Raw genomic sequence first — 16,763 nt, forward strand, 5'->3', positions numbered from 1 at the left:
GTTTTAACTGGTCAGCAGAAGGAGGTGTATACACAAATTGAGATTTTTAAATCCCCTAATTAAGATGCCTCTTGTGTGTTCTGCTTATAACTTTAGCAAATGAAGTGACAAAACAAGAAATACATCATGTTTCAAGTAAGTAGTTTGCCATAACTTAGTATTCGGCGTACTATAAATAGTCTATAACAGTTGTTATTGATAGAAAAATTCTGTAACATGTATATTGCTTTACAGATTTCTGTTGGGATATAAGTTGTTAAGGAAGCAGTGGGTTTAGAAAATGAACAGAATCCGTGGACACCCAGAGTAACACAATCAGCTAGTAGGCCACCAATGTTTCAACAGGCTTGAGATACGAATGTTTAAAGTAAAACTCAATTTAGGCCAGAGTCCGTGGCCCTTAAAATTAAAAATATTTGTCTCTGATTTAGGCTACATTCATTTCCTATACGGAAAATAGCTTCCTTTTCTTCTTCTTTCACTACCTCCTGATTGCCACCGGAGCAGCGTGGAGGGCTTGCCTCTGATCCATTTCTTATATTGTTCCCAGTCAGCTGTAAGAAGTTTTATTTGTGCAATCGACTCCCGTCTTTTTTCGACTATCTCCTTGATAACTTCTTCCCACATTATTCTTGGCCTCCCTTTCAGGCGACTTTCCTGGGTTTAGCTTCTGCAAACTGCCTTGTCTTCCTTCCTTTGGACGTGTCCAGACCACCTCAACTGCTGTTCTTCTGTTCTTTTGACTAGCCTACTGGTTCTTGTTGCAATTCCTCTCTGATGTGTTCCGATCTCTCCTAGTTTCACATGCTGTTCTCCTTGGTACCTTCATCTGTAGAGCATTCAAACTGTTAGGACCCAGCTCTCCCATCCATATATTAGTATTGGTTATATAATTGCTTTCTGAACTCTAGTCTTTGTTTTCTTTTCCAACTCTGACTTCCCAAATATGTCTTTGTTTTCTTTTCCAACTCTGACTTCCCAAATATGTCATTAATTGCGAAGTATGCCGAGGTTGCCTTTTGGACCCTGTTACGGACTTCTAGTTGGAGTTTTTCTGTTCGGCATATATTCGGGTTCTGAGGTAGTTGTAGAACTCAACTTGTTCTAATTTTTGTCCTAAGCACATGATCTCTATATTTTCCACCTGTTCCTCCGTCCTTGTAATCATCATAACTTACTTTTCTTCATATTAACTCTCATACCCCTTTCTGTCAATGTTTCCGTCCATTCCGTCACTGCCTTTTCTAGCTTGCTCTCTGTATTTGTTATGCGCGCAATATACTAAAGCCTGTACATATACTGGTCTCATTTTCCACATCCCAACTAGGCTACAGATTTATCCATTCTGGCTTTACATGTCATTATTTCATCCATAAAGATGATGAACAGTAGTGGGCTTAAACTGTCCCCTCATGTCAAATGTACCTGACCATCCATACATACTACTCCTTCTACCTTTTGAAATACTGATTGCATAGCTCTCATCAGCTTCTTAGGGGGTTTCTTTCTTCCTCGGAGCTTTCCACATCTCTTTTCTAGGAACTTCATCAAAAGCTGAGTGTAAACCCAGGAATCCTAGATATGCTGCTTTTTCTCTGTTTAACCATTTATCTATTATAGTTCTAATGGAGTGGTATGGAAAATAGCGCCCATGGGAATAACAATGGGTGATTTGTTGGTATTTCCGGCGCAAAGGATTGCGATACTCTGGATATCCATGGACTCTGAAAATAAAGACAAATCAATGGTATCCCACAACACATAGTATTTTGTGTTCTGCACACTTCGAGAATAAATGCATGTAGGCTATTTTGTAAACGAGAGGAGACGTTTACTGGCTGATGCAATACCAACCATCTTCCATTTTGTACCTCTTTACAAAAGGAAAGAGACTTCTGGTCATGAGTTTAGTGACGACTATTAAAAATAAATAAGTGTTAGTAAAAATTGGATATTCGAGTTATGAAATAAGATTCACAAGATGCAATATAGGCCTACTTTTCGTCTCATCCTATCCTCCTGAGACAACTCTTTTTAACGGCTCCATAGGAACCACACAGTATCCTTATCTGTTGGTGAATATGATGAACAGTAATAAAAGAAAGTAGAAATGAAATGTAACAACCATAACACATTCAACCCACGAGCTCAGAAGACCTTCGAGGATAAAAAGAAAGGAGAGAGCGAGCCAAGGCAAAATGCTTGAAAGCGATGGGACAGATGTGACATTTTCCTTGCCTGCCACTCACGGGTATGTGTCTCTAGTAAGTATTACAAACTCTTTGGGCTAGAGGGTTAGGGCAAGACCAGATTCCATTACACAGACTAGTATATACATTCACGAACCTTGAGTTGTTGAGGGTACTAGGAACAATAGACTGTGCCGGTACTATTTTGCATTGTCTGTGACGAGGCTATAGTAGTGATCCTAGTGGTTAGCAACTATCTATGGATGCATATTTCCTACGTATTGAGCTTCGTGACTGTATATAGCCTACTAGACTCTACTATAACATAGAAAAAAACATGGCAGCCATCGAAGATGGTCAGCTGACAATATACAAGATCAGACTCAAATGGAAATTATTCTATAATATAAGTTACAGGTAACTTACTGTACAAACAGGCATAACTTATGAGAAAACGCTTTGAAATTATTTAGGCATAAATTCTATAAGAAACCTTCGACCTAGAGTTATTTTTCACAGCTACGCATTTCACTTATAACGAAATAGTCTAATATTACTGATTACGTTAAATCACAACTGCATGCATAAAAACAGCTCAATCAACTAGAGTCGGCAGCATTTGGGAAGGAGATCGTCTGCTATATGCTCCATAGCATTTCTGGTATGTGACGTCACAAAGCGGTACAGTAGAACCAATCGGAATCAGTCTGTAACAAGTGCTTCCCGAGTTCGTTTGTTCACTGTGAGTGTTTCAATACACTGAATAAATAAAACTGACATAATAACTTATGTGTGTAAGGTAAATAAATGGAAGGAGAGATTGTAAAAAGACAAGTATTGCACAAGCAGGCGCGGGAAATAGTGTTTAAGGTGTATAATTATTTTTAAAATGCTGACGAGCAGAATGCTGCCGGCCATCATGGTGATGGCTGCAACGTTGCCAACGCGCAAGAAACGACTGCAGAAGCATGTGGTGTGGGATTGGGAACAGTGCAAAGAACGCTGTTAGTAAAGGAAAGGGGGATTGTTTGGTGTCATGTTACAGTAAACAACGCTTATCAATATTAAGTAACTATTAAATCAGTACAAAGTACCATAATCCCAATTTGGCGCTGCCCTGTACGGAAGCGTGTCCGAAAAAAAAACAGAATGTAAACAAAGTAAGTGATGTGCAAAAAAAAAAATGGAAAATGCAGATTACCTGACACAGCCCTATTTACTTGTTGCCAAGTTCACATTTCTTGTGCATTTTTACTTTGGTTCCAAGTTCGTCAGTAACTTTTCTTCTTTAACTGACTTTCAGTTTTTTTCTTTTTTGCCAGTTCCTTGGACACTTTTTTGTTATTAAAAACTTTGGTATAATTAAATATGTTAGCTAACACTTTTACACATTTTTAACAACTTTTAACAAAGGCACACCACAACTTCATCCACCATCTACTATATTAGCTTACAGAGTTTTCAATGAACTGAATTCTTAATGTTATCATAGCAACTCTCAGATTTTTAACTTAAAAAATTCAGACTCGTAATTGTTGCTAATCAGTACTTGCATGAGTCGATAAATTTCACAATATAAGCATTCTTTCAGAGACTGACATAGTATGATTATTAGAATTAACAAGGTAACTCACCAAATTATCAAATTTGCTCCAGCTGTCACATTTCAAGTCACATCTAAATTACTCGAAACTTTAAAACTCAATGACACAGATGGTGTACATCACTACGTATATCCATCATAAGTTAATCTATTTTAATGAAAAAGATGTAATCTTCCCTGATGATAGTTATGAATGGATTAATGTCTTTTCTCGTAATTTCACTTGTGAAATAGCCTAATCAAAATTTGCAATGATATCTTGTTGATACCATTCAATAAAGTTATTCTCATCTTTCTGTAAAATCTGCTGCACACGCTCTTGAGAATCTTTTCTTTCTTTGCTAAGTTTCACTGCGAGATAAGATGGATTAGGAAAAATTATAGGATAACCATCATTAGTCAGGTTTGTTTGGAATTTTCAGAGGAACACGAGTAAGTTCACTATTCAGCAAAGGGAAAATATCTTCTCTAACCACAAACTTAAGTTTGAAATATATAACACATACTGTTTTATCATTCACTTCAAAATTATCACGTTGTATATTCTTCAGCCACTTTCCCCTCAATGTTTTCTCTTTACGAAATTTAAAAACTGTAATATATGGTGCTTTGCCATAGTTCGATTTCTAACCAGACACACAACAGGAATGACCCATTTCACAACCAAATTTGCTGCTTACGATTACAGTATATTAAATTAAATGAATGTCTACGAACTGACTTACGTAAAATCATTACTTAATCACTCAGAAACTACAAATACATTAGTTTTTCCTCTCAACTTAACACCAAACGAAACTACTTCGTAAATCACCGCCTGCACCTATTCGACAGTGTCGCCAACTCCAATTTGCGAAAAGTCACTATACACTTACAAAAACTCACCAAATTTAACGTCATAAAACCCACCTAATTTTTGTTTTTACAAATTTTTTTGCACTTAATTGTTAAATAATGAGTAGATAAGATATAAATAATTATTAAACACTCAATATCGAAACTATAAAATTAGTGATTTCACATTTTTCAGATAAAGGTGTAGAAGATGAAGTTTGAAACACCTGCAGCTGCAGTTGAAGTTCAAATTTTTAACATGTGTTGAAGAAATTAAAAATTATAACAATACATAACACTCCGTCTTAGTGCAGCCCTAATTTCAAAATTTATTGAAATTTCTATTCTATTTCTAATTTTGTTTTTTTTTCTCTATGAGGCCGGGAGGAGAGCATCTCTATGCACCGTGACCTGAGGTCTATTGTCCGCCCCTGGGATGAGTTGTAGCTCAACGACCGCATCCACGTCGAACAGACCTAAATCCCAACACCCTAATGACCAGTCCCACCATCCCTCTAAGTCCGTGTACCATTCCACCACAACAGCACCCTCACATTCCCCCCTTAAATGGTCTAAGGTATAGCCCACCCCTCCCATCGGGAGGGGAGTGGGTTCCGCTGCTGGGTCACCAATTACTATGCTTTGGCATATCCATAGAGCCAGCCAAGAGCGTCAGGAGCTTTGGATGGCTGCCGCAGGCGCAATCTGAAAACTAAGTACACAATCAGAATGATAAGGAAAGGATGATGAGGGGGAAAGAAAGTGACGAGAATGAGTGGGGTTCCATACGCCTGATAAAGTTACCTGATATTCATTCATAGGAGGGAAAAACCCTGAAAAAAAATACCTCACCCAGGCAACTTGTCCCAAGCAGGGAATCGAACTCTGGCCCGCTAAGTTCGGGAGCGAACGCACTACCACAAGACCACAGTGGTGGACTAATTTTGGTTTAATGATAATGCTTCGAAACCACTTCTGAATTTCACCAAGCAAGACATAACATTGATGGTGCGAACTTGGTATGCTAATTCTTTTAATGGTTTTGTATTTGATACCTCTTTGTACTGGAAAACTTTATCCCAAAAATCAATAGTAAAGCTGAAATTTTTCCATTTCATCAAGTTCATCGTGCGCTACTGTACTTAAATGTTTTCAGTAACTTTTTTGGCTGTGTTGAATTAAGAAAACCTTGATTTGTTGTAGAACATAATGGAAACTTAAACTAGCAACATTTTTCAGTATTTTCATACATTCATAAAGTCTTTTCAGCAGTTGCTTGATTGGAGGAACAATGAAAGAAACGCGCCATCATTAAATTAATTTTTCACTTTGTGGATTAAGGCTGTGTTCTGTTTTCAGTTCCAGCCATTGGGTTGTTATGTAGTTAAGGGCAGAGTACATTGATACCTGTAGTCATCTAATATTGCAAGACAAGTATTTTGAACAAGGGCACCTGCAGGATCCAATCTTTGCAGCGATGTCGATGATGACGCCAGGATCTAGTAGGCTCTGAGGATGGTGTGAAAGATACACCAAAACAGCTGTAAGCCACACGTGCTTATATAATTTAACACTAGTAAGTTTGCCATTTAACCAATCATTTATATTTAAGTGTTAAAAGTAGTGTACACAAGATTCAAGATGGAACAACATTACCTTGAACTACTTGACTTTCAAAATGAATTGTGAATGCGTCTCTTAACTGTTTTTCCCTTTCTACGTTTTGCTGATCCAGTTTTGGTAGGTGCTATTCTATTTCCAGAGTAGGTAGGTGGCTTCTGATCTAAGTTGTAATTACCACTTGGTCAGGTTCAGCATCTATATGAGAATATACCTATGTAGTCAAATTAAACACAGGATCACAAAACCTGATTCACGAAATTTCTTGGCTATTTTATAAACTCCGAATTTACCAAGAGGATCAACTTGCAGAAACTTCCTTTGAAGTTGTCAATGACATCTCTATAAGACGAACATTTTAACAACGTAATGTTTATGAAAGTCCATCACTGTATCTGCGTGGTATAAGGCATTATGCTTTGGCCTAGTGATACGAAATGACCGCTGGTTCCAGTCCTCAGGGGAGAGAACAAATTTTCTCATGAAATCTCGACCAGTGTATAGGAACCAGTGACCACTCAGCAGCATGTTGAATTTGGGGAGCTACAACATATAGTGAAATCCGGTCTCGTGAGCCAGCTGTAATGGCCGGGGTAGGGATTATTGTGCTAATCACATGTTACCTTCATACCAGTATTGCTTTGATTATCGTTTACACTTGCTGAAGCATGCAGACGTGAGGCCAGCAGTCGACTGATGATCTTGACTCTCCATAGGCTGTTGTGCCAAGGATCTATTTATATATTTATGAGTCATTCCATGTAAACTTTGACATAACCATAGAATTTTAAAGTTAATTTTTTTGTGCATTTTGACAGGTAATAATTAATTTTATGGTTATTGGCATATAACAACCAAATACTGATCCCGTGTGTTCTGTAATATTCCAGATTTTTTAATTTAAAGTATGGATAAAACTAAATGCCTTGAATTTATCATTTCTGTGGTTGGCTAAACTATGTTGTGCAACTCACTATTCTTTTGTTTTGAAGGGTGCCATTGTTTCTCCTTTAATATTGGAGAGAAATACATGTTGTTCATAGGTTCTCCAGTTTTTATATTAAATATATTAATCACATTTACTTTAGCACAGTTAATAGCACTTAATGTCCCAATCGTCACACAAAATATGAATAATAATATTTTTCATATATTTAGAGTAATAAGTGTAAGAATAGTGAACACGGCATGACTACTCAGTACGGATTTAACTTAAGTCCATCTGAAGATCAATTAACTGTAATGGGCTTCGCAGATGATATTGTTATCATTGGTAAAGACAAAAAATCCGCTTTAACACTCTTCAATCATGCATTTCAACAATTCGATGAAATCGGACTAGATATTAACATTAACAAGTGTAAAGGCATTTGTATTAAAAGAGGGTCAGCTGTTTGAAGAAAATTTCCACATCTCGTCTGGAAATGAAATAGCTGGTTTGCAAAGAGGTGACTTCATTCGCTATCTAGGAGTCAATTTTTATGATGAGATTAATTTTGATCCTCTTTCAACATTGTCTAAAGTAAGAACAAATGTAGAATTGCTTATTTCTTCACCACACTTACAAGCGGATCAAAAATACAACATCATTAACACCTCAATCTGTCCTAGTCTAATATATCCATTTCAGACAGTGCCTCCAAAAAGAATTTCTAATAAATTCATAATGGATGCAGATATTATGACTGCAACTGCCTAATGACCTTCCTACAGATATGTTGTATACAGACACAAAATTCAAGGGATTAAGTTTATTTTGTTCAGCATGGGAATTATACTTACAACATATAAATGCATGTAAAATATTGCTTAAATCCAATAATTCCTTCCTACATGCTACAATGCCATTATCCCAAGAAATTACATCCAGTCTCACAGCACTCAATATCACCGAATCAGCAAATATTTTAAATAAATACGGCACTGTAGATACGCGAAAGGTACGGCAAGTATTAAGAGAAAAAGCGTTTGAGAACTGGAGCCAGAAAAAACATAAATGCAAAGGCGTGCTCTTATACCAACAATATACCCCGGCTTGTAAGTAGATCCGGAATCTGTAGTGAGTGGAGGGAAGCGATCAAGATGAATGCGAACGTGTCAGCTGTGCGTAGTGTACCTGGCAGGTCTTCGGGCAGTAACCTCTGTCGACGTTGCGACAGGGAGGTTGAAACCCTTGTCCATGTCCTAGGGGCCTGTTCACACAGTGAACTTCTACGAAATACGCGCCATCATACAGTAAGATCTATAATAGCAACTACCTTAAGGAACAAAGGTTATTCAGTATATGAAGTACACGGCATATCCAGTGAGGGCAGTAATCGAAGAATCGACATAATTGCATTTAAACCTCCCTCTCTTGAAGGTTACATCATAGATCCTACTGTGAGATTCGAATCGCACGAACACCAGCCAGAAGAAGTACACGAGGAAAAAAGAAATATATACGAACCTTCCATCAGTTTTTATAAGGACAAATACCATCTGGAATCCATCGTCATTAAGGGACTAATGATAGGAGCACGTGGGACCATACCCCGGTTCGTAGTCGACTTCTGTAAATCTTTTGGCCTGCATAAAAATATTTTAAGAGATCTAACAATTGCAGCACTCAAAGGCTCAATAGCTATTTTCAGGCATCATACATATGGACCATGACTAATTCGGATCTCCTTGACGTTACTTCGTTTAATATCATGTGTTTCAATATAATTCAAACTGTTATTTTTCACTCTAACAACAATGTATCACTAAGCCTCAAGGCATTTACTCTAATGTATCATGGCACTCTTTGTCGATGGCAACCTGTAGTGGTTACAGGAAGAAATTAATTAAAAATATGGTACCACTTTAATATGAGGCTGCAGGGAAACTAGCAGGAATGTGGCCAGAACAAGACAGCTCTCCTAAACCTTGAAGAGTTGATGATGATGTTATCACTTTATATAGAAATTAGCCTATGTGCATGCAGATATCATCGTATACGATTAAAAAGTTCACACAACGTGGCAACCGTCACATACATAAACCCAGAGGTTCATTGCCACCCTCACATAACCCCGCAATCGGTCCCTATCCTGAGAAAGCTTAATCCAGTCCCAATGCGTGCAGTTCTGTGTTGTGTAACTTTCTCCATTCTTCTGTAACTTCATCCTCTTACTCCAAATATTTTCCTAAGCACCTTATTTTCTGTTACTCTCTCAAAGTGGGAATCAAAGTTTTATAACCATACAGAAAAACCAATAATATAACTGTTTTAACTTTCAGCTTTTTTGAAAACAGACTGAATGACAAAAGCTTCTCAACCGAATAATAACAGACTTTTTCCATATTTATTTTGCGTTTTAATTTCCTCTCGTGTATAATTTATATTTGCTGCAAGGTATTTGAATTTTTCCATCTTTACAAAGGATAAATTTCCAATTTTTATATCTCCATTTCGTACTATGTTCTGGTCACGAGACTTACTTACTTACAAATGGCTTTTAAGGAACCCCAGATTCATTGTTGCCCTCACATAAGCCCACAATTGGTCTCTATCCTGTGCAAGATTAATCCAGTCTCTATCATCATATCCCACCTCCCTCAAGTCCATTTTAATATTATCTTCCCATCTATGTTTCGGCCTCCCTAAAGATCTTTTTCCTTCCAATCTCCCAACTAACACTCTATATGCATTTCTGGATTCGCCCATATGTGCTACATGCCCTACCCATCTCAAACATCTGGATTTAATATTCCTAATTATGTCAGGTGACGAATACAATGCATGCAGTTCTGCGTTGTGTAACTGTCTCCATTCTCCTGTAACTTCATCCCTCTTAGCCCCAAATATTTTCCTAAGAACCTTATTCTCAAACACCCTTAATCTCTATTTCCTTCTCAAAGTGAGAGTCCAAGTTTCACAACCATACAGAGCAACCAGTAATGTAACTGTTTTATAAATTCTAACTCTGGTCACGAGACATAATTAGTATTTGGTCTTTCCAGGATTTACTTTCAAACCTTTCAAGTAAAATTTCCGTGTTTTCTAAAGCAACATATCTACTGTGTATATGAGGTCTTATACACTGCTGCCTAATGTATCAGGAAAAAAATATAAGTTGATATTACTTATCCCAAAACTTAACAGAAATCTTGTCTTAAAGAACTCTTGTGGGAACTTCATGTCATGAAATGGTTACAACTGTCACAGAAAAAAAGTATGTTTTGTAGAATGTACAGTCTCTATTGCAATGTTCTTTTAGTGATTTTGAAGCACTTTTGTAAAAATAAATTTTGAACAAATTTGAATATTTAGTTCTATTTTTTTTTCTTTCATGAATAATTATAGTACAAATGTCACAAACTGTCACAATGGAATGACCCTTATATTGCTTATAAAAATTCTTTCTTGGATTGTGAAAGCTATTTGACATTACCCCATTACATTATTGATATATAAATTATAAATCACTAACTCATTACTAAACACTATACATTAAATGCCATGTGACTGCAAAGACAAAACCAGACTGCAGACCATAACCTCACACTCATGACATGCTATTAAGTACGAAGCCTTGTCGAGTCATGGGCACCGGCCTGAAAGCTGCTATTTCCTCATATCCAGTCCAGTACAGCTTCCACATTGTATTCCTAGTCTAATAAAAAAACAATCCATGTCTTCTTACTTGAATATACCGCTGGTTCTTATGGCTTTTCTTTGTAAATGACTGTAATGAAACAGGTCAAAAGAGGAATAATATGGTGAGAATGATCAAACATCTATATTGATCTATTTCTTCATAGAAGTTGAGTCCTAGACCATATTACTGTAAAAATATACTCACCATGCTTCGTACGCTCTGCAAAATAAGAGTTTCTTGTCCATACTTACGTTAATGTGAATGCACAAGATGAACAAGGCTAGGGCACCATACAATATTTACACAAATATATAGTTGAACAGACAAGTGCAATACATATACAAAGTTGTGCATAACTTTATTTTTATATTTTGAATAATTCAAACATAGCAGCAATCATTTCTATTACTTGTCACCTATAATTTTAGTTTTCTTACGGATTCCTTACATAATTTTGTTCAAATAAATAAAAAATATTACTATTAATTTAGAATCATGAGATACCGGTATCTCAAACATCCGATATTTATATTGACAGTATATTTTTTACATGTAATTAAATGCAATAATGTCATATGAAAGGTGTAAAATATCTAGAAATGAATGTGAAATTGCATCCATATTTCCAAATTAGTACAGAAAAGAGCAATTGTAACAGAAAATTAATGTTACATTTTTGTTAAATTTCTTGCAATATCATTATAAAAAACGTGCATATATTATACCATATTTGTATTTTGTAGCAAAAAATGAAAGGGGTACTTTATTATTTGCATAATATTAAAATAAAGTCATGAAAATACTAAACTGCACTCAAAAGTTACATACTAAAACATTTTCTAAGCGTAAAAAAATCACACATTTTTATGATATTGACCTGCTATTAAACTGACAAAAATCCAAACAGCATCATACACAGAATTAAAACACTTCTAGTTCCCATGGAATGTTAGTTTACTAAATTAATTTAAGTATGAATCACTTCACAGTAGATGATTATCTCATAACTTCAACAGGGTGGACAAGCAGTTAATCAAGAAATAAAAGTAATATACAGTAAACTTATATAAATGTAACTGTAGGCTAATTATATATTATTCACCTGCACTATAATCAGACAGCTGCAAATTAAGGTATAAAAGCAATGTACTGGTGCAACTGGTTTTCAAACAATCTGAAACTCGTCATATTCAGCTCTTTTATTTTCAGGTGTGTGCATGTTATGAAGGAATATCTTCGACTCTATTATCCTATTTAAAGAAAGTTCGACTACGGTCTTAGACCCTGCGATTTGCTTTGAACGAGACACGAATCAGGCACTGCAGATAAATGACAAGAGAGCTGAATATGTACTGTACCTGTCTTCCACACCTCAGTGAAAAATATGGCACTTCGCTTTACAACTGGGATGTTACAGGCTTACTATTTGGAGCGAGGAGTTGTTTACAAAAATTTACATGTAATATCCTTAAATCCTTTAAAACTCCCTTTTATGAGGTTCACAAGATTGTGATGGAAATTCTGAAAGCCTCTCTTCAAATTCTACACTATCATTTATATGTTAACACATAAATTTTTGTTTTAATGTACAAATCGAATAAGTATTTTACTTGGTTCATTTCCCTTTATTTTTTATGTTTGTTACTTTCGGACCCCAGTGGTCAACCTCACTTGAGGCAGATGATTTTAAATATATCTCAGTAGGGTCATTCCATACAAAATTTTAAAATTTGTAACGTCAAGTTCTGGATTTTTTTCAATATTCTAGTAAATGAATGTCATAATAATAAATAGTTAAATGGCCTAATATGAACTTTATCTCACCAATGGTTGAAAAGTAATGAAGGGTGAAATATTCGGGGAGCTGATATGTAGACTATTGCTAAAAATATTATTAAAATGACATGCTTCATTGTATCAACGTAAAAATTGTGCCAATACAATGATGACTCTATATATTTAAACTCACTTCTGAGTTATTATGGATTTTTACTTCGAGCATGTATTAAAACTTACAGTAAAATAAAAAATGTTAATGGTTTTCAAATCGAATATTTTTTTTACCATGCTCTTTTTTCTACGGTGAGAAACAATTTCTTAATCTATTACAACAATTTTATGATGCGATCTCTAATACTTTGGGAAAAATTAAATAAACCAGAATTGCAAATGTTGCCATTAAGGATCAAAGTTGCGTGCAGAGTATTACGTCACGCGCTCATACCAGACATCCACACGCACGCTTAGCGATTGGTATGACAAATGCCAGATGTTGCGACATTTGCTCAATGGTAAGCTAATAGATTTTGACGTGGGAGTTTCTTTTTTTCTATTATAATCTCAGTGCAACTTTTTCCCTTCAGTTTAGAGGGTGATTTTATTCTGTTGTGTCATTGTAACTTTTCCCTTCAGTTTAGAAGGCGATTTTGATCTATTCCATCATTGTAATTGTAAGTGTTCAATATGCCTAAATTAAAGACGAAAAGTTGGAGTCATCTGTGGTGTTGCAACACTTTCGGACTTTAAAAACATTCGTTACAAGTCTGTATAAGAAAAGTGACAAGTAGCATGTGTAAAAAGGTCCCGCATTTAGTGGTAGGTGATGTAATTTGAGAACGCTTTTGCGATAAGATTTCAAAAATTAAAATAATGAGTGAAGTTACTGGGACTGAAAGTGAGGTCGACAAATCAACAAGCGAAGAATAATGCTTACAAACAGAGGCGGGAAATTCAACAAGTGAAGAAGCATATGCTCCTGAACGTAAGGAACTTTAAATGTATCTATCAGAAATGTTGACATCATTGTTACAGAGAAATTTAGTACAAGGAATGGATGACAACTGACAGGGCCAATATGATTTTAGTGAAAAGTGACTGTGTAAATTTCATTAATAACTCCATTGGTTGGCTTAAAAAATTCAAGATACTGTACACAACTTCATTGGAAAGTCCCAAGCAAATTATTTAAGTAGCTGAAAAATGAAATAAAGCCCGGTGAGTTCATTATCATTGGTGATTTTTCAGAGAATTACAGTTTCATTATTCAGGATGCTACACAAGGTCATCACTGGAGTACTTCTCAAGCAACAATACACCCATTCACACTATATATTACATAAATTCAATGGTGGTAATTTAGAGAACCTTTGTTTTTCAGTAATTTCGGAATATTCCCTATGAAAATTTACGATTTATAAATACGTGAAGTAATTTTTTAGGAAAACTACTATCCTGCTAACACAGCTAACAAGCAAACATTCTGATGAGGGCAGATAAAAAAGTTATTTTTTTTTCTTCCACCATGTTAATAATGTCAAAATAAGTACTTATACAAATTTTGGCTACTCGACCGCAATTAATGATTAATAACTACACACACCGAGGATGCAGAAGCCATACTTCAGTACCACGTGCTTACGTGAACAACTACGAGCTTGAGTAACGTCAGCTTGTTACAAAAACAGACTACCTCGGTATTATTCTTTTACATAGTGTTTTACATTTGAGTGAAGTTATATGTTTCATTGTATTTAACAACTAGAATTCAATTTTTTATTTTCAAATAATACAAGATTATGGTTACCAAATACGAACCATATTTTCCTGCGTCGTGTGAGTGTTTCGACTGTGAGCCAATCATGGGTATGACAGCCACGTGCTTGTGTTTACATTAGGACTTTTCTTACAGCGAAAACAGTATACACTGTGAGCTCGTTAACATCACAATGAAGAATATACGCCATCATTTTTCAATTTTCGGTCCTTACAGAAGTGGAAAGTATATCATTTAATGCAAAGCTTGTCTCTCTATTCCATACAATGTTAATTATAATTTCTTTACCCACAAAGTATTTGAAAATGACATCACATCAGTTCTGTAAGTATAGGCCCAGCCAATTTAACCTAGGTGCAAGATGGCTGTGGTTTAGGCTGGTTGCATAATTTTCTGCATTTTATTGTTCATTATTATTCTAACCAAACTAAATTGATGGCTGATGCTTAATGAATAATTTGCTAGCACACCCTCCACCACAGCATGCATGCTGTGATGTCACATTTTAAAATTTACTGTGTTTGTGTTTTGAAATGAACAACGAAGATTCAATTTGTTCTACTAAACTGTGTATCAAATTATTTGAGTTTTTAGGCTTTCACAGTGAATGTGATCAAAAACAAATTGTCCTACAGGTTCCATCACCGGTCACCTACTGTCTGGTTAGTTTTATATTGGGATGCCATTTTGTTCTACTGGAGTTAATTTAAAACAGTTACCTCTATTCTTTGGACACCCAATAGGAGGAAAGTTTTCTTCAGTGAGTTCCGGAACACACATCACACTATGTGCAAGAGCTGCAACACATAGCCATGTATGTACTTATTCACACTGCAAATGGGTAAATACCCGGTGCCAGTGGTGACTAATAATTGCACTCAATAATGACAATTAATAATAAACACAATTAGTAATAAATTATGCAATGTTCATTTACAACCAATAAACGAACTATCCCTATTCATATTCAATGTTATACACGGTGGACCGCTCGAATGTACCTAATTTCAAATGTATGTGACTGGTGAATGGTTGAAGATAAAACCTTACGGTAATGTTTATATGAAAGGAAAACTCAACAAGTTTCGAATCCTGTCGGTAGATGGTGCACAGACACGGTATCTTTTCGTAGATTGTATCAATTGTCAAAATGGCGACACCGCAGATGAAAGTGCAAACTGTGTTGTGGTATGCAGAGTTTAAATCAATTGTTAGAATTCAAAGGGAGTATCGGTGAGTGTTTAACCATGATGCTCCAACTGCTAAAAGCATTAAGAAGTGTCACAATACATTTTTAGCTACAGGATCGGTGTTGAAGAAGCATGGAGGTGGACATAGAACATCCGACGAAATGGTTGCAGATGTTCAAGCCACATATGAGTGAAGCCTGTGGAAGTCATTAAAAAGAGCTTCGCGGGAACTTCAAGTACCAAAATCAACATTGCAACAAATTGTCCACAAACGTCTCAAACTGTACGCATACAAAGTGCAGTTAATGCAACGTCTGGAGCCGGGTGACAAACCCAAATGAGTGGAATTCGCCAATACGATGCTAGACCGTCTCAGCACTGATCCTGATTTTATGTCCAAGATTTTCTTCTCGGACGAAGCCACATTCCATGTGTTAGGTAACGTGAACCGGCATAATGTGCGGATCTGGAGATCACAGAATCCTCACAATATACAAGAGCACGTTCATGATAGTCCCAAGTTAAATGTGTGGTGCGGTTTGTCACAGCAGCAGGTCATTGGGCCGTTTTTCTTCGCCAAGAAAACTGTGTATGATACCACATATCTTGACATGCTGGAATAGTTCTTCTTTCCACAAATTGAACACCTGCAGCCTAACATCCTTTTCCAGCAAGATGACGCTCCTCCACACTGGTTCAATGACGTTCGTACGACTTTAGACAATGTGTTCTCTGCCTGTTGGATTGGTAGGGGAGGACTGATCGCTTGGCCCCCGAGACCTCCGGATTTAACACCGCTCGATTTCTTTCTCTGGGGCTACGTCAAAGATAAAGTGTGCACCACTCCAGTCAGAGACCTTCGTGATCTTCGGGAGCGCATCATAGAGGCTATTGAGAGTATTCCAGAAGACATGTTCCAACATGCTTGGCAAGAAATCGTTCACAGTGACAGCTGGATCTCACGTATAGATATGGTGATGTGCATATCGAAACTTGTTGAGTTTTCCTTTCATATAAATGTTACTGTAGGCTTCTATCTTCAACAGTTTACCAGTTACATACAATTGAAATTAGGTACATTTGAGCGGCCCACCCTGTATTACAGGTAAGGACAATTACTGGTTATTGTATTTACCTGAATATAAGCCG

General features: G+C 36.2%; 1 protein-coding gene across 5 annotated transcripts in view; it reads right to left on the bottom strand.

The window, feature by feature from the left end:
- Window positions 1-16,763, bottom strand: part of LOC138710311 (uncharacterized) — a 114,755-nt gene that overhangs the window by 56,824 nt on the left and 41,168 nt on the right. The window contains exon 1 of one of the 5 annotated variants that reach the window (XR_011335205.1): window positions 3,824-4,721. The exons of 3 other annotated variants lie outside the window; for them this stretch is intronic. Coding sequence is in view for 1 of the 2 variants with exons in the window: in XM_069841115.1 (XP_069697216.1) it covers window positions 15,094-15,221 (128 nt within the window). In the remaining variant the exon portion in view is untranslated. Of the gene's footprint in view, window positions 1-3,823; window positions 4,722-11,689; window positions 15,222-16,763 lie in introns of those variants that run through there. One more of the 5 variants, XM_069841115.1, reaches the window with a different exon arrangement.

This window comes from Periplaneta americana, chromosome 12 (assembly GCF_040183065.1).
Source record: "Periplaneta americana isolate PAMFEO1 chromosome 12, P.americana_PAMFEO1_priV1, whole genome shotgun sequence".
In the NCBI taxonomy this organism is placed as follows: Eukaryota; Metazoa; Arthropoda; class Insecta; order Blattodea; family Blattidae; genus Periplaneta; species Periplaneta americana.